The sequence below is a fragment of the Python bivittatus genome, unplaced genomic scaffold (assembly GCF_059951505.1).
Source record: "Python bivittatus isolate LINGU-HERP-01145 unplaced genomic scaffold, Pbiv_v1 ctg000020_np1212, whole genome shotgun sequence".
Classification (NCBI taxonomy): Eukaryota; Metazoa; Chordata; class Lepidosauria; order Squamata; family Pythonidae; genus Python; species Python bivittatus.
The window spans coordinates 65,758,021-65,783,331 of NW_028277030.1; the positions used below are offsets into that span (position 1 = coordinate 65,758,021).

The window sequence follows — 25,311 nt, forward strand, 5'->3', positions numbered from 1 at the left end:
AAGGAAATTGAGGGTGCTGCTGCTAAGAGATTATCTGCAAATCCTATATCAACAACTTATGTCACTAATATATTGTACTCCATGCCTTTCACCAGCAACACTTGTTTTTTTCTTTTCCCCAGGCCATTCTGGTTTAACAATGAAGAATTCTATGCAATTTGAAAACTAGCTCACTGCTTTGGATGTGCTAATAATGTATCTGATCTTTGTATATGTGAAATTCTTTTCACACAAATAATGTTTGAAGGGGGTGATTTTAAAGGGTATCTATGATAGAAGAAAGTCCTTTGGTACTTTTGAGTAGACACTCCAGGATGTGAAGTTATGCAAGTCTTTTTGTTGCTTATCATAGATTGGTGCCACATTTCAATTTCACTGTACATAAAAAAAGCCTTTTAAGGAGACATTTCAAGTTTGATTTTACAATAAATGAATTTATAGGTCAAGTTGAAAATTTCCCATTACTTATGGCTGATAGTTACATACAAAAATTTTAGACTTACTTGCTCCAGTCAACTGTACAAAGACTTACTCATTGCTCCAGTCAAATGTACAAAAAATCACTATAATTTAGTTTATTTTTAAATTATCTAAAATAATCCAGTACTGACTCACTATACAAATGTGCCAAATCTGGGATGGGTTTAACAGTAACTAGGGCAAAATCAAAATAGAATAACTTCAGTTTCAGGGGAACCTGAAATGTACCAACAAAATTTGACTCCTTGAAATAACATCATCATCATCATCATCATCATCATCATCATCATCATCATCATCATCTCTAATATTAGATCATGTGGTAGTACTTAGCTGTAGTTACTTACAAGATGCTTCTTATTTATAATTGCTTCCTCCACCCAGAATGATGAAGATTGTTGTTGAGGCTGTCACCATGCCAGATCTAACCCAAGTATTGTTCTCATGGTATATTAACATAGATGTATGCTAACTATCTGAGTATAAGTTACAGATATTACACTGAACGGTGTGTTAGCAAAGTGACCACTGTAGTACTCAGAGTCCTTAAAGAAGAGGTATCTATAATTCATGGAGGACTTGCCAGAATTGATTATCTATTCGCTCTTAAATATCTATGCTTGATGAAACATTAGGATATATAATAAACAGTAAAAGACAGGAAACAAAACTGATTTTGGAATCCTGTTTAATCTACTACAATATAACCAATAACCTTCTTTGTGTATACTCTGTTTAATAATTGAAACTAGGTAAAATCTAATTGATTTGCCGATATAAACTGGCATTTATACATTTTGGTATATAAAGTAGCTTCAGCAACCAAAAAATTTCAGAATATTAAAAAAAGCACCCTATGGGTATGAGAGAAAGCACACATTTATTAGGCCTTAAAAATATGAAACAGAACAGAAAATTGTTTCTAATGTTAACAGAGCAATATGTAGTCAGTTACAGACCTCTGAGCCTCTCAGATAGTGAGAGTGTTTTAAGATTTCCTGTGGTAGCTGCCTTTAAAGTTTTCTTCATCTGGAATTTTAGAAAGTAGCACTCCATTACTTTCTTTTTTTCAGATATTTCCAAAAATGGTTCATTAAGAATGGGTTTAAAATAATGGATTAAAACAACAACTAATTGGGGTTGTCATTCTCACTCAGCCCAGCTTACTTCATGGGGTTGCTATTGAAGGGATGAAATGAAGGAAACTGCCATGAGCCCTTGGAGGAAAGGTGGGATAGAAATCAATCAAACAAATTGCTGCAATTTGTTTTCATTATCTAACTGGGGCATTGCTTTTTGAGAGATCTACAACATGTGTAAGAGTAGGTATGACTCAGTCATATTGACTAGAAGATCCTTATCAAATCATAGCTTAGGCCTCTGTAATGTGAGATGCAAGTGAATTGACTGCAAACCTGTCTTTGTTACTGATGGAAATAAGAAAGAGGACACCCATTCCTTTTTTTCCTGCCTCTTGTTTTCTTTAAATCTTGCTCAGAATAATTGAATGAATCCTGAGGAAGTCAGGCGAGACCAAGAGAGAGATGTTTGACGCTTGGTGTGGTTTGTGACAAACATTTTCATTTTGTTTACATTTCTGTCTGTTCAGTTAGAAATAACTAACAGGAAAGGCCATTTGTATGAATATAGGTAGCAAATGATTCAACAGCCAATGTCCAGGACTCCAAAAATCTCATGTCCATATCAGAAGAACTTCTGCTCACTTTGCCTTCATGCTTCGGTTCCTTACTCTGAAGAAGTCTGCAACCTTCAAACATAAGCAAGGGGATTGCCAGGATCCAGAACAGTAGAGAATTGCTGTTATATAATCATCTTTTGTGTCATTACACTCATCTTTTTATGAGATTATAGTTTGTATCAGACTCATGAGAACTTGAGCAATTTTAATGTCCAAAGGCAAACTTTTGTTTTAGCTTTAGAGCATGGTTCCTGTTTTTTTTAGAAAGAAGAGATCGTGGTCATTACAATAAGAGTTGCTGATAGCCCTGCATTCTAATTCCAAAAACGCACTGATTGCTAACCTAAGAAACTATTTCTTCTTATGTTGCTTTATCTGTTTAAAAAACACAGATTTTGAAATTAATTTATTTCACTTGTTCATTGCATATTCATTTGTTACTTTACATATTCATTCAGAATTGTGATCTCAGTCCACCATCTGTGATAGTGAAGAAGCCAGTGTGGCAATTATTATGGAACTATATTTATAAGTATTAATTCTAAAAACATTATCCTTGAATGTTGTATGCATACTAGCTTTTTAATCCATTAAAACTGTGGCAGAGCATTCTTTTCTGTAGGCATTTACATCCAGGTATCTAGGTTCCTTGTAAATATTCTAACAAGTGAATGTAGGATAGGTAGAGGATCTGTGCTTCTCCAGGTGTTGAGGAATTACAAACTACTGCAGCCCTGCCACCTTGGGTAGCAATGAGGGATGCTAGAAGCTGTGGATTTTCAACTTTTGCAGGGTCACAAATTTCTCTCTTTGATGATGTCATACCAATGTGCCTCCTCCTACACATGTTTACTGTACATAGCTGAAAAAGGCTAGCAATGGATAGGATTTCAAAATTATGTTTCTTTCTATATTCAGGTATCTTTTTACTGAGGATGTAGAGATTTTTTTAAAATGTGCAAGGCGTTGGTGTTAGATTAGGTGCTCCAGATCAAAACTGGGCTGCCATAGTAACATCTCATATGAAAGTGTGTTTGCTGCCAATGTGGCCTTTGTGGTGCTTTTTAGAATTAATACAAAAAGCACAGTTGCTTTCATGATTTCATATTTTATAGAGGGGCTCAGGGTTTTTTGGCAATTAGTAATGGAATACCAAAAAAATAAAAATGAACCATACTCAGCATTATTTGGGTTCATTAGCCCAAATAAAGTGGAACTAAACAAAAACAAAAACATACAAAGCATATATTCACAAATATGTATAATATACAAAAAGTTTTACATAAGGATTTTAATGAAGGGTAGCCACATTTCCTTATATAGGTACTCTATGTCAACAGATGGTACATTCATAAATTGCTGATAACATCAATTCTGCAGTCTGCTGAATGGTTCGGGCCATATTATTCTTTCCCATACTGAAGAAGTCTTTTAACTATATGTGTGTGCCTTTGAGTGAGGGTTTTTTGTTTTTGTTTTACTCCTGGAGACTGCCTGGACAAGCCCCTGCAGTTTTCTTGGCAAGGTTTTTCAGAAGTGGTTTGCCATTGCCTTCTTCTTCCCAGGACTGAGAGAGAGTGACTGGCCCAAAGTTACCCACTTGGTTTTGGGCTTAACTCAGGGTCTCCCAGTTTATAGCCTGATGCCTTAAACACTACACCAAACTGGCTCCACCTTTGAGTCGGTGTTGATTCCTGGTGACTGCCTGGACAAGTCCCTGCAGTTTCCTGGCAAGATTTCAGAAGTGATTTGCCATTGCCTGCTTCCTAGGGCTGAGAGAGAGCAACTGGACCAAGATCACCCAGCTGACTTGGTGCCTAGGCAGGACTAGAACTCACAGTCTCTCACTTTCTAGACATCAGTTCCCATTCAATATGGGAATATAGTTCAGATGAACACAAACCATTACATTTTGCTCAAAGCTGAGTTAATGCATGTAATAACATCTTCCGCAAATGGAACAATTATAGGACATCATACAACATGCTTAAATGAAGTATTAATCTTACTGCATCTCCAACAACATGACTATTTAGTTTTCTATACAAACACAATGAAGTCCAATAGGTCTAAAATATTACTTTTGTCAAATAAAACATAATCCAAGGTTTATTGGAATTTTTGGTAGGATGTTAACCCTTCTTCACATTGTCCAGGAAAAAAATAGAAACCTCTATCTAATTCTTTATTCCATACAACCATTAAAGTTTGTATATCAGTTTGAAGCTAGTGTTTTAGAAACTCTTCAGTCACATAGCACTTTAGGCTTAATGGTATTCCCTGCTTTATTTGAATTACAAAGTGTCTACCCTTCTTTCTGTGTGCACACATAAGTGGCCTAAATGTAAAGGATAATATTCCAGTTCCAGGTCAGATCAATATCCACTAGTTGAGCTGACACCATTCCCCTTGCAGCCTTCTTCTCCCACTCCAATCCGGTTTGAAAGATGATGGGATTAGTCGCATGGAGAGATTGCAAAGGAAGATAAGATGGGGAAGGTCTGTAACCCACATAGCCCAAAACATCTAGTGAAAGTTGGGTAATAAGTTGCCAGTAAAAGTTTGGGGATAGTTTTCAGATTTCTATTATTTTAGGCGGCTTGTCGTGGGATGCAAGGTTGTTCTCTTTCCATGTAGTAGAGCTGGAGCCTCAAACTCAAATTGTCACAAGTGTCACACAAGGACTGGTTCATTAGTCCAGAGGCCATAGCACTGAAGCCTTCTCATAGATTGATACAAAAGTCCCTAGTGAGTCAAAAATGAAGAAAATGAAAAGTATAATGGTACTTATATCAGAAAACCCTGCCTCTGCCTATCTTGCTAGCCATACATCCCATCTGTGAAATCAACATCTGAACTAGATGGTGATCCCCCCATTTATTTCTTGACAAATGCTCAAATTCCAAAACAGTATATTTCAGCATCCTAAACAATGCATACTTTTTGATTGACTAGACATATGAGCAAAGATTAGAGCAACAAATGTAGGAACCTATCCTAAAGATGAATTACTTTTGCTTCACCTTTGCGCACATCCATTTTGATTTTTTATCACCAATTGTAAGGAAATCCACTCCTTCTGTATGATAAATTTTGATTTTACTCCCCCGTCTTCTTGAATGTTTTTTAGTTTTTATGTATAGGGCTTGTTTTTGTAGTTTGACTTTTTAATTAATTAATTAATTTTAATTAATTCATGGGGGTATTTATTTTTTAACTGTGGCTTTTACCTTCATTGTGAGCCACCCAGAGTCACCCACCGGGGGAGATGGGTGGCATACAAATTTAATAAATAAATAAATTTTCAGATGGATCTAGACTGCTCTCGTATCTCCTCTTCTTATTTATTTATTTATTTATTTATTTATTTATTTATTTATTTATTTAAATTTATTGGCTGCCCAACTCCAGTGGACTCTGGGCAGTGTACAAAACCAGTAAAACATAAAAACCACTAAAAACATTACATCAAAAAGACAGCCCAGACTAAAATAATCTAAGAAACACCAAATCAACAAAACAAAACAGGGGCCATTAAACCAATAGCAGACAACCCCAGGCTTGGGACAAAAGCCAGGTTTCAAAGCTTTTTGGGACCCTAGGAGAGAGAGGGCCATCCTTATCTCTGGGGGATGCTGTTCCAGAGGGTGGGGTCCATGATAGAGAAGACCCGCTTCCTAGGTCCCACAAGTTGTCAATGCTTAATGGAGGGGACCTGGAGTGTACCCACTCTGTTGGAACATACTGGACAGGTGGAAACTATTGGAAACAATATCCAATAGTTAGGTTAATATCATATACCACAGTCACCTTCTCTATAGGTTAAATATACCCATCTCCTTTAACCACACCTCATAGAATTTTGGCTTCACCATCAAGTTAACCTTTGTCTGAATTTGCACCAATTTGTACAGTCTGTTTGGAATTGTGAGGCCTAGAACAGGACACAGCACTCCAAATGAAACCTAACTAGGGCATATTCCAGCTGTCTCTTAGTAGATTTCCCAGTACGCTGTTGGTGGCTGAAGCAGCATCACAAGTTGCAGGACTGCAGTAGTTTAGATGTGTCTGAGGGCTTGGAATTCCCTTGGGCGTGCAACTCACTTTAATCAAGAGTTCCTTCATATTACAGAGTGATAATGAAAGTCTGATTATGTTGCTGTACACTGAGGACAGAAGCAGCAAAAGATTATTGTCTGGTTCCTTTGGGCTTTTAAGTCTAAGAAAGGGAAAGAAAACCCATTGTCTTACCACTGAGAGGCCATTGATAAATGGGAGGGAGGGAGGAAGGGGAGAGGGTTCTAGCTTTTGCTTTTCTCTGCTTTTCCAAATGCAGTGTAATAACTGAGCCAGACCAAAACCACTAGATAACACCACTGTTATTGCTACCTAGGTATCGTTGCAGGTCACAGAATATGACTTGGAAGCTCTGGGCTGAAAGTTTGAGGCCCATCTAGTAGAGGAACTGCAAGCAGAGGGGATTTAGAAAGAGCAATGTATAGCTAAGGTACGATAGGCAGTTATTGTAGTTGCTGTTTTGTTGTTTTATTTTTGCATTCCACTCTTCAAAACCAAGTTTTCCCAAGGTAGGAGTAAAGATACAGCAAGAAAAGTTTATAAAAGAGTCTGAGGTCCTTCTCTGTTTCATCATTAATATAAAATGATGGTGAGTTGATTTGATATGATTTATTACGATTCTTCCTAAAATGCCATCTATGATTCTTATTGCATCATACCTACTAGTCTTTTCTCCTGAAATTTTAAAGTTGTTTTCATTACTGGCTATTTTCAGCCAGTTGCAGGTAGCTAATAAAACACTCGGTGGAATTTCCCATCTGCCTTTTCAATTTTGTTCCTCTCCCGCATTTGCACAGTATAAACTTTCTCTGCAAGCTGCAGCCTTCAAAATGCCAAAAATATTTTCTCTTCAGGTGCTTTGATTACCATAATGCTTTTTCAAACTGACATGATTTTGTAATGGCAGATTTTTGTGATTTAATATCGAGATTGAAAATAAATCTAGATGGATAGATTTCCAGGTACTAGTTATTCATACTTATCTGTTATGAACAGATCCCAGTTAAAATACACTATGTTCTCACTGGGAAAGTTTTAAAAAATCATGTCAAAAACACTGTCATTTGCTACTGTACATGTAATTCAGTAATCTACCTTAGAAGTAGCAGAGCACTCTAAAAAATTCCTGAAAGTAACATTAAGCCATGGTTTAAATTCATCAGAATCTAGTTTTAGTATTAACCATGATTCAGGATCCAGTGGTGATGATATTTATTTATCCATTAATAACTTTGATTAATTATTTCCCAAATCTACAGATGAATTGGAATGCACTTACATTCTGAAATCCACACTTTTCAGAAGTGTCCAATTTATTTTCCACTGTAAAAAAAGTATATAAAATGTTATGTTAAAGAAAATGCATCAGATGATGGAATATATTAGGGGAATATACATACAGTACTGAATCATGTAAGGAAAAAAAAAACTTGCAAGAGCTCTGTGTCCTAGGTTTGTGCAGATCATTTGGAAAAGGTGCATCGCTAAGTGTGTTAGTGTGAACAAGGCACTTTTCTCTGAAGTATTAAAGCAGCCATATCCATGGCAAGGCTCATGCATTGCTGTCCCCCGCCATTTCCACAGGTTTTGTTGGTGGACCTAGCAAAAGAGTTATCCCTACATATGTATGCATGTAGAGAGAACTGTATAACAACAATGTTATGTTGGGTTGAGAGAAAATGACAGGTCTAAAGTCACCCTGTGAGCTTCAAGTTGAATTTGGATCTACAGTGTTGAAATCTAACATCTAAACTACTCAAATAAGTCTCACATGTTGATTTTGTTTCAAGCCTGCCACTGACTAATCTGTATAACTGATTTTAATTAACTTAATTCATTCTTGATTAGATTTTCAGTGGGAACTGTACAGAGCTTTAATACCTAAAACCCTTTAAAATCAATAGGGATTATAGACCTGCTAGGAATCTGAATATTCCCAAACCTGATATTATCTTTCTTCCCCAGTTTAGTGACTGGGCAGACTTACCTGGGTGGGGGCTTTTGGACATATTCCTGCAGAATAAACAGGATAATATGTATTTTTCTGGATTGTAAAACCTGTCCTACTCCTTAGTGAAACATTCTAAATTTGGCCCAGTATACTGAATTGCAGGCTCATTAAAACTGAATAATTACCTTTTTATTGGTGGATTGTTTTTACTAGAAAATTGTTAGAAATCTACTCAGAATAGCCTGTACACATTATCTACAGTTAGTATGGCTAGGTTCATTTCCAGGAGGGAGGACTTCATTCGAGGTATTTTTTATGTATTTATTGTTACCAACTGCCGAGCATTTCTACTGATTTTATGAACTTAAATGAAGCATTAGATTTCCTTTCTCCTAGACTAATCTGTGTTAAATGGGTCAAAAACAGTTGTAAACACCTAGCTTTTGCTGGTCATGATTGCACAGATAATTGCTTCTTACCGTCAAAAAGGGTCATTAGCTAACAAGCCAATGTAAGTGAAAAGGAGAGAGAACCTGAAATTTTCAACTTGCTTTTTTCCTCCTGATAGACACTGTGGAAGAGTAAGGCAATTTAATTCGCCTTTCATAGCCTATGACAAGGCTCATGATTATTAAATGCAACAAAATATTCAGTGCCACAAACGAATAGATTCTACTATTTTGGACAGGCAGCATTTAAATACCTGCCACTGAACTGTTTGCTGCATCGCACCCTGCCAGCTTAATAATTACTGTTGAGTTCTTGGATTTTATCAAACCAGCAAGGTGATCACCCCCTTGGAACAGCTAGAGATATGAGCTATGGCCAGAAAAAGGAGGGCATCTACAATATCTCTCTGTTAGAACTCTGGCAAATGCTGTTTGAAATACGACATTTATTTGGCAGCGGCGAGATTCTGTTGGAGAATTGCTTGCAGCCACACTGCATTACCCCATTGGCTGCTTCCAAGAGAAATTGCTGTAAGTACTGAAGCAAAGAAGCCAAATTTGAGGGAGGAGACAGCAAGGATTAGAAGGCAAATATAGGGTGGAGAATTGGGCTTTGAGACGGTATTATGGGTTGGACTTCCACCGAGCTTGCTTGGATTTTCTACCAAAGTTTAGGAAATATATTATATCCTCTTCTGTTTTCCTGTTGAAGCTTAGCCAGAAGTGTTTGAGAAATGGTGATTGATGGTGTATAAAATATTCTTAATAGCCTTATCTCATTCTCACTTACCAAGGTGGGGTAAGCAGGAAGTTTGCTAAACATAGGATTGCACATAATTCAGTAGGAATTGCAGATAACTTATGGGGAGAAGTGAGTATTATTAATAGTTAAATTTATATCTGTCAGCCATGCAAGGTAGTCCAGACAAGAAGCACAAACCATGAGTACTAACACTACCTTTATTGTAAGGTTACAGTAACAGAATCTCGCAGGTATGAAAACATCTCTGCTCTCTTTTACTTTTGCTAGGGAGGGTCCCTTCTAAGACACTTCCCACACCCCTTTTCCTTCTGTGGGCTGAGATACCTTTTGCATGACAGTTGTCTAGGCTGAAGCTCTTCCTCCTGTCTCCCAAGGTCATTCCCACAGACCATTAGAATGTCTTACCTTTTCTCCAGAGCTTAAAGGTGATGTACATTTTACTCCCTCCTCCATTTTTTCCCATTATAATAGCACCAGTTTAGGGCTCAGAAAGAGTGACTGGTCTAAAGTCACCCAGGGAGGACTCTTGGCTAAGGGTAGAATTGAATTGAATTGAATTGCTGTGATGTACAGAGTAAAGAGGAGGACCTTGACAGAGAGAAGGAAGGTCCATTACTAAGGCAATGAGCAGGTAAATATTGCAGAAGCCCAGATGACACAGGAGGGGTTTGAAAACTTCTCAGACACCCCCCAAATTCACATAAAGATAAAAGAGGAAGAAAAGCACATTCAAACTTGCAAGATTCTGTTACTATAGCCAATCTTAATAAAAGTAGCTTTAGGCACACATGATGTCTGTTTCTTGGACTGGTCTGCTTTGCAGGGCTGGCACACATCTTAATTGCTATATCAGAGTGGCTCCTCCCTTGGCATGGAAGCCTTCTGGGTAAGTCTAGAGCAGCCACTTCCTCTCAGCCCTAATCAGTATCAGTATCAGGCTGTGCAACAAGCTGGCTGAAAAGCAACTCCCCTTGTTGCATCATGCATTGATAGCTTTGAGGTGAGTAGAGACAGTCCCCAGGATAAGAGCGCCTGGTTTACGGACGCCCCATAGTTAAGAATGGAGCCTATTGTAGCAAAATTTGAGTTAAATACACAATGGTTTGGGTTCATTACACAATACTACTTATACAGTATTATACAAATTCTGGCTTACATACAAATTTGACTTAAGGACAGACCTTGGGAACAGAGCTCGTTCTTAAACTGGGGAGTACCTGTACAGTGCAAAACAAGCAGACCTGCAACTAAGTGGGACAAACACTAAGAACAATTGGCTCTCCAAATGATTTCTTCACTTGCCCAGATACCAGATCTGTGTCAAGTTTCAACCAAGTGCAGGCCATATCATGTTATTTTTTCCCCTCTTCCTGTTTATTTGATCAAGCCCCAGGAAGATTACATGCAGGGGCTCAAATTATTTATGTTGATTGTCTTTTTGGAGCAAAGGACTGCTGCAGTATATGAAGAAATATCTCATGCAGTTGAGGACTTGTGATCCTAAGAATAGAATTGTCATTCCAGTGCTTCCTTCCTACTTTAAGCAGGATATGTGGCTAATCTAAAGTTCATAAATTTACAAATGGCTAGAGTTCGTGTCGATACTCTTTCTTTTACTTCTGCTACTTAACAGGACATCAAACTTTAGAATCGTAAGAATAAGGAGACTGCTCCTTACATAAGGATCTGTAAAGCATTATGGAACCATTAGGGGACCATACCACAGCTTCCAATGTTTAGTGACTCAGTATTCTTTATATTTCATCAAAGAAGACCACTTTAGCATTACAAAGAGGCTTGTGCTGTGCTGCTCTTGCTTGTGTTGAACTTTAGAGTTGACCTCTGGTGGTTTCAAAGACTCTGTCAGCATGCAAAGCAATAGAACATTTGCAGAAACTGTTGACTCTCAAACGATAATACCTGTGTGTGAGGAAGGATGTTGTGGCATTTGCTATGCCTTCCCCTGTTCCTGAATTTCTGCTGGCCAATCTCCTTCCTTGCCATTTTTCAATGAGAAGAAGCCTGAAACAAGGACTGTGGTCTAAGCAAGTAGGCATCTCATATAACGTAGAACCTTGAATGTGTCGTGCAATAAAAATGTAATACAGTAAAGCCAATTGTAACATTGGATCACGCCTATAATCCAATGTAACTCTTGATGTTGATATGGTAACTCTGTAATATTACAAAGTAAGTTAGAAAGTAATGGTGACATTTATGGTTGCTATGCTAAAATGTCTTGTTAATGCCATGAAATCCATTTTTGCATATTAGCACTCTAGAAGTACTTTGGACATTTTGAGCAGTAAAAAAGAAAAGAAGCCCAAGAATTCAAATCTCATAATATTACAAATGTTTTCTACACCAGCAAAGTAATCTTTGAAGTTGAAGTAAAGACAGCATGTTTTTAATTCTACTATTCTCAGCTATGACTGCAATTAATGTTGTACTAGACCTCTGTTAAGCAAGATGGGCTTTATAGAGACAAAAAACAGTTTGAATGTTCAGATTTGGTGTCAAGTAGCTAAAAAGCAGGAAATTCCTTCTTCCTCTGAAAACCAACAAGGACTATCTGTACTTGTCATTAGTGCAGTCTGTATAAATATTCCTCTCTGAGGAGAAATACATCAGTCTAGAGCTGTTTCTGACACTAATGAGTTGTTTATCTTTGCAATGTAATTTAAAAAAAAAAACTAGAACATTTCTTACATTTCTGGATGCTTTATTATAATTAATAATATGATATAATAATATAAACAGGAATTGTGTACATGTGTGTATGTGTGTAATTTTTTAAAGGAAAGAGACATTTTATACTCAATAATCTTTTTTTTTTTTTTGGTTTTGCAAAGAGGTTTAACTGGAGAGAGGTTTCTGCAGTTCATTAAAAGAAACAATGGGCTGATTTATACAGACATGTCAATTGCTCAATAAGTTATTATCATTATTTGTGTCTTGGAATTCACTGCATGGACTTTTTCTATGGAAACTGCATATGTAGGTTTTGGGGTTTTTTATTGCAGTAAAAGAACATGACTTGTTTCTCCTGCAGTAGCTTTTGGTGGGTTACTGCTTGACCATGTAGTGAGAAAAAAAACACATAAATTTTCAGTGGAATGGAAAACCTGCAAGCTTTTTATGACATAGTTTTTATAGTTCATAACTCCTTAAATGGTAGCATGCCTAATGCACATACTACAAATAAGAGTAAATTAGCTCACATTATAAATTAATAAAAATAATTTTGTGTTTTGATATAATTTTTATGTTTATTTATTTGCAGTAGCTTGACCTATTTAATCTCTAGTTTCTAGGATGTGTAGAATTCAACCATTTTCCAATAAATATATGCTTGGGTTTTCTTGCAGCTGTTATTAAACAGGCTATCAAATGTAGTGCAGAAGCTATTAGTTACCTACATCTCAGTGATGACATTGTGTATTAAAAAACTCTGTAGCACGGAAATTACAAATAAATAATACTGAAGATCTGACATGCATAATACTTTCTATGTGATCAGCTTTTTTCAAGATCTTCTTTTGGTAAGAGATTGTTCTAAATCTTGTTGCTGAATATCAGCATGAGTGAGACAATATCCAGTTCAGACTGCTGCCTGTAGTATATTCAGTGATATTCATTGTACCTGCTAATTAGGCAAAGGTGTAACATTTAGTTGTATGGCTTGAAAATCATGTACTTGTGCATTTTATGGCAACTGCGTCTAAGAAAATAGGTCTTATAACCTGTGGCAGGAGGGGCCCATACCACCCATAAACACCATAAACAAAAGAGACGAGAGGAGAGAGGCATCTTAGAGGTGAGACATTAGCGCTACGTGTTTCATTTGCATATGTCTATTACCCTACGTGAACTTGGCAAATTACTCAGCCAGTCCCTAAAACACTGTACCATCCAATCCATTTGTCTATATTAGAGATTAGTATATAGATTATTCACTATCAGGATCCTCCAGGGGTGGAAAAAGAAATGGCTAAGAAGCCAGCACAGTTCAGAGAGTCTGAATTGCTCTGTATTGCTTCATACAGTTTAAGGGGTCTTGAACATGACTGGGCTACCATTAGTAATTATACTTGATTGCAATCTGTCAGTGTTCCTGCTAAATAGAGGAAGCCCAGAGTTCCTCCATCACGCCATCAGAAAAGATTAAAGCCGTCTTCAGCACATGCAGAGTGCCTTTCTCTTTGCACCAAGTAAATGCAAAATGCAGTAGAAATTAAACAGAGTTCCATGTCCTTTGCAACCATTTCCTATGCCAGAGCTGGCTAGAACTTGAGGCCTTATAGATTCTGCGTTATCCTTTTATTCAACCCTGGAGATTAAAAGAACAAAACCAAAAAACAATGGGACAGGGGGCAGACCCACCAGTTATACTACAACTAGTGCAAAAACATACATACTGTATACTAGTGCCCATCTGAATTACTACACAATTCACTATTTAACAACCACCTTCTCCCAGATGGCCAGAAGAGCCTCCATGAGGCGCAAGGAGGCTGAGAGAGAAGCTCAGTATCAATTGCTGAGACCATAAAAGAGGATTCTTGGTTCAACTGCAATTTTTAAGGGAAAGCAAGTTCTACCAATATTTTATATGTTATACTCCACTTTTCGTACTGGACTTTATTAATAGATTTTGGGATGTTTTCTAGCCAGAGAGAGATTCCTGGCAAGGAATAGTACTTAAGTTTGGATTCAAGCACTTTCTTGCTCCTGTGACTGTAGTTAACAAAGGAGTCTAACATCTTGATTCTGTTGTATGAAGAGAAGAGCCAGTATCCTTCTCCTGCAGTTTTCAAGACTATTCTAGTGAAAAACAGAGGATAATCAGAATTTTTGACAGACATGCAGAGATCATAAAAGATATCTTATCAGGTGGCTGATGATTTTTGTCTTTTTCTTTCTAAAAAACAAATAGTGGCTTGGTGGATTGCTTATATTCCTAAGTAAAAATGCCCCTGGCATAATTTTCTGCCACTGAGAACTGCAGAATACAGAGTCCCTCTTGTGCAAATCCCATCCTCTGTTCTTCTGGCAACCCCACTGGAGTGCAGCTTCCCATTGAACTGGTAGCTCCCAGGCACTCTGTTGAAAAAACCCAAGGTCTTTGCCTGTGGACTGTGTTGGTCAGTTGGAAAATGCTACTGAGGCTTCCATGGATGTATCAATTGTTCTCTAGTTACAATTCTTGGCATCTGACTAGTGTCAGTTGTTTCCATTGACTGTGGGAAATAAACAGGCAGGAAAACATTCTTGGCAATGTTTCAATTTTCTAACTTATTCTGGTGAACATTCATATTGTTCCTCTTTGCACTTACACCTTTTTGTCCAGTGATGGCACTTATTCTGGTAACAGTGTTCTCCTCGAGTCCTGATTTGGCTGGAACATCTTGTTCCTAGAATAGCTATTTCCCTACCGGTCCTCGGGGGCATATTTCTGAATGTTTTGGTGTGGTTCAAAGTTGGATTGCTTGAGGCTGCATTCCAGTTTTTTTTTTTTTTTTTTTAAGTATACCTGGTCAGAAAATGGGTCAGAAGCCTCCTAAGTTTAATATGTGGCTGGTCCTCAAGCAACCTTAGAGTGGAAATTATGTGGCATTAATTTTTTAGGTCTTGCCAAGAAGTTATTTTACAGTTCTTTTCCTTTTTGTTAAATGATGTTATGCCATATTTCTAGGGGGCATAGTAAGTTTATGAGGGAGCCACCCAAACCTAACTGGCAGGCATATGATCAGTTTGTCATAATCCTTACATCTCATTCTCTGTGCTAATTTCAACACCATAAATATTGACAATTACCACAGTTTACAATATATGATACAGTTTAGATTAACAGTGCAGATGGTAAAGTACAGGTAGTCCTTAAGTTATGATGGCAATTGGGACCAGAATTTCCATTGCTAAGCAATGCAGTCATAAAGCACAACATCACATAACCACATCACTTAGCAATGGAAATCTGGCAGTTCCTGTTGCCATCGTTAACTGAATTTCACCAATTGTTAGCTGAGGACCCACCCTGATCAAAGCCATTCTTGGCTTGGTCCCTCCCAGTCCCAAGTCTCAATAAAATAAAGGATTGCCTTTAAACCCTCTGAACAATAGTCCATAGTTTTATTATCCAACAATATTTTTGATTGTTGCAGCTCATGATTTGAAAGCCCCTACAATATTTCAATTTGCTAGATAATTTCAAAACCGAAGATTGAGAACGATGTTTTACATGCATAAACAGCATGCTTGGATAAGGTGAAACAAGGTTGTACTACTTTTGGAGATGTATTTCTCTAGCATTCTGCTTTGACCCTGAGCTGTGGTCTATGTGAGCTCTCTCCTGTACTGGACTCTTGTTTATCACAGTATATAGTGAATTCAGTAAGAAGGAGCAGAGGTGTATATTCCATTCACTGTAATACAGTTCTTATTACAGCAATAAAAGCATTCAAAGGCAACAAGCAAAATACCAGATTAAAATACCAGAACTAGTTGATGAAGGAAGGCTTTAAAATAAAAGTTACTGAAACATGGAGCATTTTCAAAGATTAGTGGGAAAAGTACCTTAAATCTAAAAAAAATATGCTTAATTTTTTTCTACATGAATGTTGCATAAATTAAAAAAAACCCTCTTGTCTTGCTAGTGTAAATTGGATGAATACCTTGTTAAATTTTCTCTTTATTTTTTATTTTTTATTTATTATGTTATATTTTGGGTAGGACAACCCCCCCCAAAAAGAGCAGAAAAAAGATAAAAGAGGAGAGAGAGAGAGAGAGAGAGAGAGAGAGAGAGAGAGAGAGATTTACAAGCTGCATAAAATTAAATAAAAACTTAGGAAGTAACTTTAAATTAATAATAAGTCTAATGCTGATCTTCTATCCATTTAGCATGTCAATTATTTTTTACATTGATGCACACTCCCACAATTTCATTCTTCTAATAAGAAGCTTAAAGTATCCTGGCAACTGTTGCTTATGGTCTTTTAATTAGTATACCTGTGATTTACTAGTTAGTCTGTCTCTAGCTATTTTCCTTCTCTCTTGGGGTCTAAAAATGCTGAGACCTCTTTGGAGAAAAAATACCTCTTTTTCTAAAATTTGATTTTCTCTAAGAACTTGTCTGTCCAAACTGTCTTTGCCCATCTTTTTTGCTCCTGGCAACTGAGCATTCCAACATGGCTATCCTGTGACAAAGACTAGCTAAAGTCCTTCCTCCTGTGCTATGCTAGTTTTGTATACATTGGAAAATATATGTGGAAAGTCTTTAAATGCTTAATAATATATCTAATGTAATATAGTTGGTCAACAAAAATGGAATTACTGGATGTGTTGCTTCCCTTTAAATCCAGAGCAGAGACAAAGTTCAAAGAAAACGGTGGAAGAGAGAAAAGTGTTTCTTCTTAAATGTAAAAATCTGCATGGAAATACTCTGTGTATGTTATCTCTGCTCAAACAAGCCAGTGGATCAGTTAAATTAGGTGTTTATGTCATGCATTCACCTTTGTTTATTTAAAAGCTAATTTTGGTGTCTGAGATAAAGTATCGCCAGAATAATGAATTTTGTGTACTGGTTTTATTTTAATTTATAAAGGATTTCAAGGACATAACTAGTTAAACCCTCTTGAGGGCCTTGTTCCTTACCAAGCCAGTGCTTGAATAAATGCTGCAATGCATTTATATGCATGCCATTTAGAAATGGTACACTGTGTGCATATTTTGTAGGGTCTGGAATAAAATACACAAATAATCATGTTGCAACGCTTCTCTATATTCCTTCAAGATTAATGTGATTATTCCTCAAGAACATCAAAATCTTGGATCAATTGCTCACTTAGTTTATTCAGGTAAACAATTAAAATAAACTAGTGCACTATAGAGATATACCAGAAGCCCAAATCTGTTCAAATAAAAATGTTTTTCTGCTCGTTGATGACATTTCTATAACTATTATAAGATATGCATTATAATTAGAACTTGTAAGATATGCATTATAATTAGAACTTATATCTTAGAATGTATACTGACATTGCTTATACTTGATGTAATGTTAAAGATCTTTAAGGATGAAGCTTTATTTTTGTTATGAGAAACTTGACTTCCCTTATTTAAATTTTTTCGCTCTCCATGTCTAAATCTTCAAGTCAGCTTGAAGATGAAATATGTAAGCTTTAACCTGTTGCTTGCTGCTGGTGGTTTCCCATTTTGAATTACAACAACAATGGGCAACTCATAAACCAGGTGTAGTCCTTGGCTGATGGTCATGGTTTCAAGCAGACCTCTAGTTTTGACTTGCTTTCAGCACTACTTTTCAAGATAAATGAGAGGGATGGGGCGAGAAGAATTAATGAATGTATGCTAGCAAATGGATCTATGGGTTAGTGTGTGTAAATAAGTTCAGAAATAGTTTCCAACCCTGCAGTGAAAATTTCTTAATCTATTTATGAATAAATATATGAGGAATGCTTGTGGAGACATTAGAGTTGTTGAGGATGTGGAAGTATTTTACTTTTGTGTGCAGATGCTGTGGTTTAGTTGGCTGGGAAACTGAATGATTTGCAGTGAATGGTATGTAGATTCTATGATGCAATGGGAATATGGATCTGAAAACTGATATGTGTTTGACAGGTAAATTAGAGTGAATGATATTTTGTGTCTCCATTATCTTAAAGAGGTGGCTTGACTGTGAAATTGTATTAACCATATTATACAGTTTTGTAAAAATCTTTGAAAAAAAATTCTCCAAAGTTCCTTGAAATTTGAGTGTAGTATTTAACTGAAATAAAGAATGATGTCATCCTTAAAATGTTAAAATGGCATTGGGTCAAATCTAGTCATATAGAAAAATATCACAACATAGAGAGTTGTCCTGCTGGTCTATTGCAGCAAAAACTTTGTAGTACCTTAAAGACTAGAGACTGGCATCTCTTATTATGCCATCAACTTTTGTTGAATGGAGACCATTTCATTAGTGCATGAATGTAAAGATAAAGACTCCTGATGAGTATCTGAGCATATCTACTGTATATAGTTTTCCTGAAAAGGTTATAGAAGTGGTTTACCATAGCCTTCTTCCAATAGTTTCACTTCCTAATCTAGTCTATACCCCCGGGATTTTATGGCGGACTCCCATTCAAGTATGAATCAGATCTCTTCTACTTAGCTTTTTAGATGACAGTCTAGATGCTGTCATCTTCTGGGATTGTATGAAAAATAGCTGATTCAGCTAAACCTGAATTTCACAGATAATGGTAGTCATGAGAAAACAAAGCAAATCTGCTGAATCAAACATCCCTTCTTACTTTTCATAAATAAGATTGTGAAGGGAGGAACCAGGATTCAGCTTTCATTCATTTGTTCTTATGCTCACACATTTTTTCCTATCCTTCGCAATATTAAGGAGAAGCTCCTTCTGTGGGAAGCAGCAGACAAAAACGGGGCTGGCTTCACTACCATTGTTGCAGTTCTCCCCTTCAGTTCTTTCTGTCAGCTCACTGGAACCAAGTGCACTTGATCTGTGAATCTTTGGTGATGGTGCTAAAGCAGTTGTCATATTATTCCATAACAGGGCGATTGTCCCCAGACCTTGGACCAGAAGGGTAAGGCAGTGATGCATTTAGCCCGTATGATGCCATTCTGTAGTGCTGGAAAATTACATGGGTTCTGGCAATTGCTAAAATCGACTTCCACTTTACAAAATGACAACTACAATCAGTGTGCCTTCTATGTTTGGCATTCCTGAGAAGAACAAGTTCTGTATCTTTCCAAGAGTTTGGTACATTGTGATAGACAAATGTCTGAATGATTTACTTTCCATCTATGTTCTTAGCTAAGTGATGGTATGTATATAATGAGTCTGTATATGTCTCTGTGCATGTATGTATCGTCAATGTAGGAGAGAAGTCTTAGAAATAGCTCACTGAGTTTTTCAATAGATTTTTATATTGTTTCAATAAGGCATAATATAATCCATGAGGTACACCCAGTTCTCAAAATCTCTTTCAGAGCTGTAAAAAATGTTCAAGGCCGCACAGTTGCATTTGCAGCATAATACTTTTGCAGTGCAATCACCTCCATTGCAAACTTGGGTCAATCTTAATTTCATATTTCAGATACTTGGCTCTGACCCTTTCTTTTGCCACATACACATACACACACACACCATTTTCTAGTTATTTGATCTGAAAATAACCTATAGTGGACTTGTAAACAAGCCACCCATTCCAGACATGGAAATCCTATTAGTGGTAAATGATGAAGTTGTTAATGCTTCACTGCCTTCAGCTGCAGCATCTCATTGAATGGGGATTTGTATCTTGCTAAAACTGCCCATGTGAATATTTTAGCTGAACAGAACTCAGTGGAGTATTGCCTTAAAAAATGTACCATTTTTAGTAAAACAAAAGAAGTGTATATTGTAAAAATGTGTTTTTCCTTTTCTTTTTTGACTATCAACAAGTGATAGGACAAGTTTCTAATGGTAGTACTGAAGATGGAGAAACTATTCTTCAAAACCCAATTGTTTGGGGGGGGGGGTTCTCCTCTCTCTCTCTCTCTCTCCTTTCTCTTTTTTCTTCAGCTATTCTAATCAAATCACTGTTGTTCTTTAATCCTAGGTCTGTGTGCTGGAGAGACAGATATTTGATTTCCTTGGTTATCAGTGGGCACCAATCCTGGCAAATTTTGTACACATTATTATAGTCATACTTGGCCTATTTGGAACCATCCAGTATAGACCTCGCTACATAACAGGAGTAAGTACCATTAATCTTGTATGCTTACAAGTGTACCTGCTATATGTTGTAAAAATTAAAATACATTAAGTCAATCTGTGTAGTTTGGGAGACATCTGTATGTGTAATTTCTGTGGTCAAGAAGGTCAAGATTAAATATATCCAGAAAATATAGCAAACTGTTCAGAGATCACTGTATTTTTTAAAAGGTATGTTAGCAGGATTTAAATAATGTCATGTTGAAATACTGGAGTCTTTCCATTTCTGAAAAGTTAAGCTATTTATGTTATTTCATAACACAATCTGGTCCTCTCTTTTATCGTCTTCCTAAAAGAACTAAACATGAAAAACACAAATAACTATGCAATCTTGCAGAAGTTGCCCATAATAAATTTTGAAGGCCGGAATGGGTTAGTGGCAGAGAGAAAGAGATACTTGGATCCAGGCCCTAGCTCAGTGTGATGCTTAAGACACTAAGCATAAAATTGTAACCTTAAAACTATTCATGATAGTGACAAATCTAATTCAGAGCTGAACTCAAATAGGAATCAAAGCTGAAGAATATTCAAAGGAAGATGAAGGTGAAAAGGAATGCAATAAAAAAAGCTCTTAAAGAATAATACATGATGTCTGGCCAACAAAGATGGCATTTCCCTAGATGACAGAGTCAGACCTTAGTTTATTTACTGCTTGGGGTACCAGATTGGATGGCTTCTTTTAGCTTTTCAACATCTGCTGAAAAACATTATCTATAAGGATCCATGATAACAGCAGGTTAAGTTCCTCTGCTGGAACTTAGCAATTGCTATTTCAACTCTATCAGCAACTTTGATGATTCAGAGTTATTATGAAGATAATACTTCATAATAATGCAGCTGTAGTTATACCACAGATTTCTGAACTGGGTAACTGCTACTGAGTGCCCAGAAAGCAAGAGGACTTTATTTATTTAATTAAATTTATTATAGCTGCCCACTCCAGCAGACTCTGGGCAGTTTACAAAATATAATATTAAATTAAAGCAGTTAAAAACATATCTCTGGGGAGATGCTGTTCCAGAGGATGGGGGCCGCAACAAGAAGTCATGCTTCCTAGGTTCCACAGGTTGGCAACATGTAATAGAAGAGTCCTGGAATGTACCCACTCTGCCCAAACGTACTGGGTGGGCAGAAACAATAGGAGAAAAGTGGTCCTCAGATAACCAGGTCATGAAGCGCTTCAAAGGTAAGAACCAGCACCTTGAATTGCATCTGGAAGCCAACTGGCAGCCAATGCAGTTCACATAGCAGTGGTGACTCAAGGACACAACAAGAAGTGCCCATTACGGCTTGTGCCACTGCATTCTGAACCAGCTACAGCTTCAGGATGGTCTTCAAGGCAGCCCCATGTAAAGTACATTCCAGTAGTTCAATTGTAAGGTGACCAGGGCATGAGTAACCATCTACAGGACCTCCCGGTTGAGGAGAGAGTGCCTGGTGCACAAGATGTACCTGTGCAAAGGCCCTTCTGGCTGCAGCTGCCACCTGCTTCCTCTTCAATTGTGCACAAATCTTGAGTGGGGAACTGCAAACCCATCCAAGATCATTCCCAACCCAGGAGGGCCAAACAGCCAAAGCCATTCAGTCTTGTCAGGATTGAGCTGAACTCTATTCCTCTCCTTCAAGACCCAAACAGTCTCCAGACAATGGGTCAGTACCTCAATAGTTTCACTTGCACAGCCCAAGGTAGAGGTGTAAGGTTGGGTACTATCTGCATATTGATGATACCAAATCCTGAACCAACAGATGACCTCACCTAGCAGTTTCATGTAGATGTAAACCAGGAAGGGGGAGAGCATTTCACACAAGGGCACAAGGAGGGTCCAGGAGCACAATCTCTCCTCTCCCATCAACACCATCTGGAATTGACCACTGAGGAAGGAGGTAAACAACTGCAACACAGTGCCTCTCACTTCCAACCCCCACAGTTGGTTCAGAAGGATACCATGGTTGATGGTATCAAAAAATGCTGAGAGATCAAGGAGCATAAGGATAAATGCACCACTCCCATCCTGGCTCCACAATAAGCACAGACAAAGCTATCACCGTAGTATATCCTAGTCTGCAGCCCAACTGAATTGGATCCAGTTGACTTCCCTTCAGTTGACTTCCCTTTAGTGCATAGCAAACCTGGTTGTAAATTATTTCCCCCATGTGTAGCCTGTTTTTTTTAGTATGCCTTTCCAGTTCTCAGATTAAAGACAGTTTCAGGGCTGGTTGAAATGTATTTACAGTGGGGCAAAAAAGTATTTAGTCAGCCACCAATTGTGCAAGTTCTCCCACTTAAAAAGATGAGAGAGGCCTGTAATTTTCATCATAGGTATACCTCAACTATGAGAGACAAAATGGGGAAAAAAATCCAGAAAATCACATTGTCTGATTTTTAAAGAATTTATTTGCAAATCATGGTGGAAAATAAGTATTTGGTCACCTACAAACAAGCAAGATGTCTGGCTCTCACAGACCTGTAACTACTTCTTTAAGAGGCTCCTCTGTCCTCCACTCGTTACCTGTAGTAATGGCACCTGTTTGACCTTGTTATCAGTATAAAAGACTCCTGTCCACAACCTCAAACAGTCACACTCCAAACTCCACTATGGCCAAGACCAAAGAGCTGTTGAAGGACACCAGAAACAAAATTGTAGACCTGCACCAGGCTGGGAAGACTGAATCTGCAATAGGCAAGCAGCTTGGTGTGAAGAAATCAACTGTGGGAGCAATAATTAGAAAATGGAAGACATATAAGACCACTGATAATCTCCCTCGATCTGGGGCTCCATGCAAGATCTCACCCTGTGGGGTCAAAATGATCACAAGAATGGTGAGCAAAAATCCCAGAACCACATGGGGGGACCTAGTGAATGACCTGCAGATTGCTGGAACCAAAGTAACAAAGGCTACCATCAGTAACACACTATGCTGCCAGGGACTCAAATCCTGCAGTGCCAGATGTGTCCCCCTGCTTAAGCCAGTACATGTCTGGGCCTGCCTGAAGTTTGCTAGAGAGCATTTGGATGATCCAGAAGAGGACTGGGAGAATGTCATATGGTCAGATGAAACCAAAGTAGAATGTTTTGATTTAAACTCAACTCGTCGTGTTTGGAGGAGAGAGAATGCTGAGTTGCATCCAAAGAACACCATACCTACTGTGAAGCATGGGGGTGGAAACATCATGCTTTGGGGCTGTTTTTCTGCAAAGGGACCAGGACGACTGATCCGTGTAAAGGAAAGAATGAATGGGGCCATGTATCGTGAGATTTTGAGTGAACACCTCCTTACATCAGCAAGGTGAAACATGGCTGGGTCTTTCAGCATGATCCCAAACACACCGCCCGGGCTACGAAGGAGTGGCTTCGTAAGAAGTATTTCAAGGTCCTGGAGTGGCCTAGCCAGTCTCCAGATCTCAACCCCATGGAAAACCTTTGGAGGGAGTTGAAAGTCCGTGTTGCCCAGCGACAGCCCCAAAACATCACTGCTCTAGAGGAGATCTGCATGGAGGAATGGGCCAAAATACCAGCAACAGTGTGTGAAAACCTTGTAAAGACTTACAGAAAACGTTTGACCTCTGTCATTGCCAACAAAGGAAATATAACAAAGTATTGAGATGAACTTTTGATATTGACCAAATACTTATTTTCCACCATGATTTGCAAATAAATTCTTTAAAAATCAGACAATGTGATTTTCTGGATCTTTTTCCCCATTTTGTCTCTCATAGTTGAGGTATACCTATGATGAAAATTACAGGCCTCTCTCATCTTTTTAAGTGGGAGAACTTGCACAACTGGTGGCTGACTAAATACTTTTTTGCCCCTCTATACCTTCTGCATATGAAGGGGAAGAGGGATCATGAACATGACCAGTTGAAGAGTATTTGCCTTATCTTACGGCTTACCAGACAGTCATGGGTATCCTGTTTGCACAGAAGCCATGTTTGAAAATCCAACATGTCTTCATCAAAAAACATCATCAACATTCAACATATATTTTGAGAATAGCTGATATAAATTGGAATGTTATGGACAGGTTCTCTTCGAATATTATGCTTCTTGTGGATATTCATTTGTTGCTTAGTCAGGGTTGCTTCTAAAGGGCAAAACATATTTCATTACCACAAAGCACTATGAAGTTTTAGTTTAGAAGTAAAGTCTTCATTTGGTTCTGGTTATGGTCTCACTAAACTTAGCTTAGCTAATTGCAATAGTTAAGAGTTACTTCCTCAAGATTCTCTATCCACAATGGTTTGATTTGAATTGTCCACTTAATAAACACATTTTTCATAATAAAACTGGTACGATAGAATATCCTATCACAGTAAGTATTTTTCCAAACCAGTTTATTTAACTATACTGTGTAGTTTATACTATCCTAGAAGAATTTCTGTAGCTTTACCACCATCGACATCCCTGCCAGTACTATAGATTTTTTTCCTACATACATCAATTTGACAAACAAGCCAGGTGTCTACTCCTTTGCTTTATGTCTGCAAGACTCCTGTCTTGTGTTACTTCTTATACTTAGCATTCTCCTCAGTTGAACTCCAGGTCTGAAACACTCCTCCACCAAACATATTATTTCTTCATAGAATCATTCTGAATTATTGACATTATTATAAAATATAATTCATGATTTTCATCCAAATTGTAGTAAAAGATGTCCTAACATACATGCAGCTTCTTTTCCTTCCTTCTGTTCGAGTAAGTCCTACAAAACAGCATCACTATGGCTGTTGGCTCTTGACATTTTTACAAGCAATCTCCTTCTGTACTAAATATATAGTCCTTTATACTGGATAAAGCACAGGTCAATGAAGTATGTGGGTGATTCACAGATTACAAGCATTGTCACACAAGGATAAAGAAATCATTCTCAAGCCCAGAAGGGCTTGTCTTTGATACTCTGTCTTTGCCAAATATAATGGTAGGAAGATCCATGCAGCAAATCTACTCTCCTAATTTACATAATAATCCTTGGATGTTCTGAGTCTCTCTGTTCACTGCTGGAAGTAGTATAGATGCCAGCCTGATGCTCATGTGGATTAAAATTAACATGTCAGAGGAATGACACTGAAATAGCAACTTCCATTCCTGATGTATACATGTTAATTAGAAC

At 37.6% G+C, this 25,311-nt stretch overlaps 1 protein-coding gene across 3 annotated transcripts in view; it reads left to right on the plus strand.

The window, feature by feature from the left end:
- Window positions 1–25,311, plus strand: part of NKAIN2 (sodium/potassium transporting ATPase interacting 2) — a 585,360-nt gene that overhangs the window by 245,776 nt on the left and 314,273 nt on the right. For all 3 annotated transcript variants that reach the window (XM_088140294.1, XM_088140293.1, XM_088140299.1), the window contains exon 2: window positions 20,045–20,182. In XM_088140294.1, coding sequence (XP_087996420.1) covers window positions 20,045–20,182 — 138 coding nt within the window. The remainder of the gene's footprint in view (window positions 1–20,044; window positions 20,183–25,311) is intronic.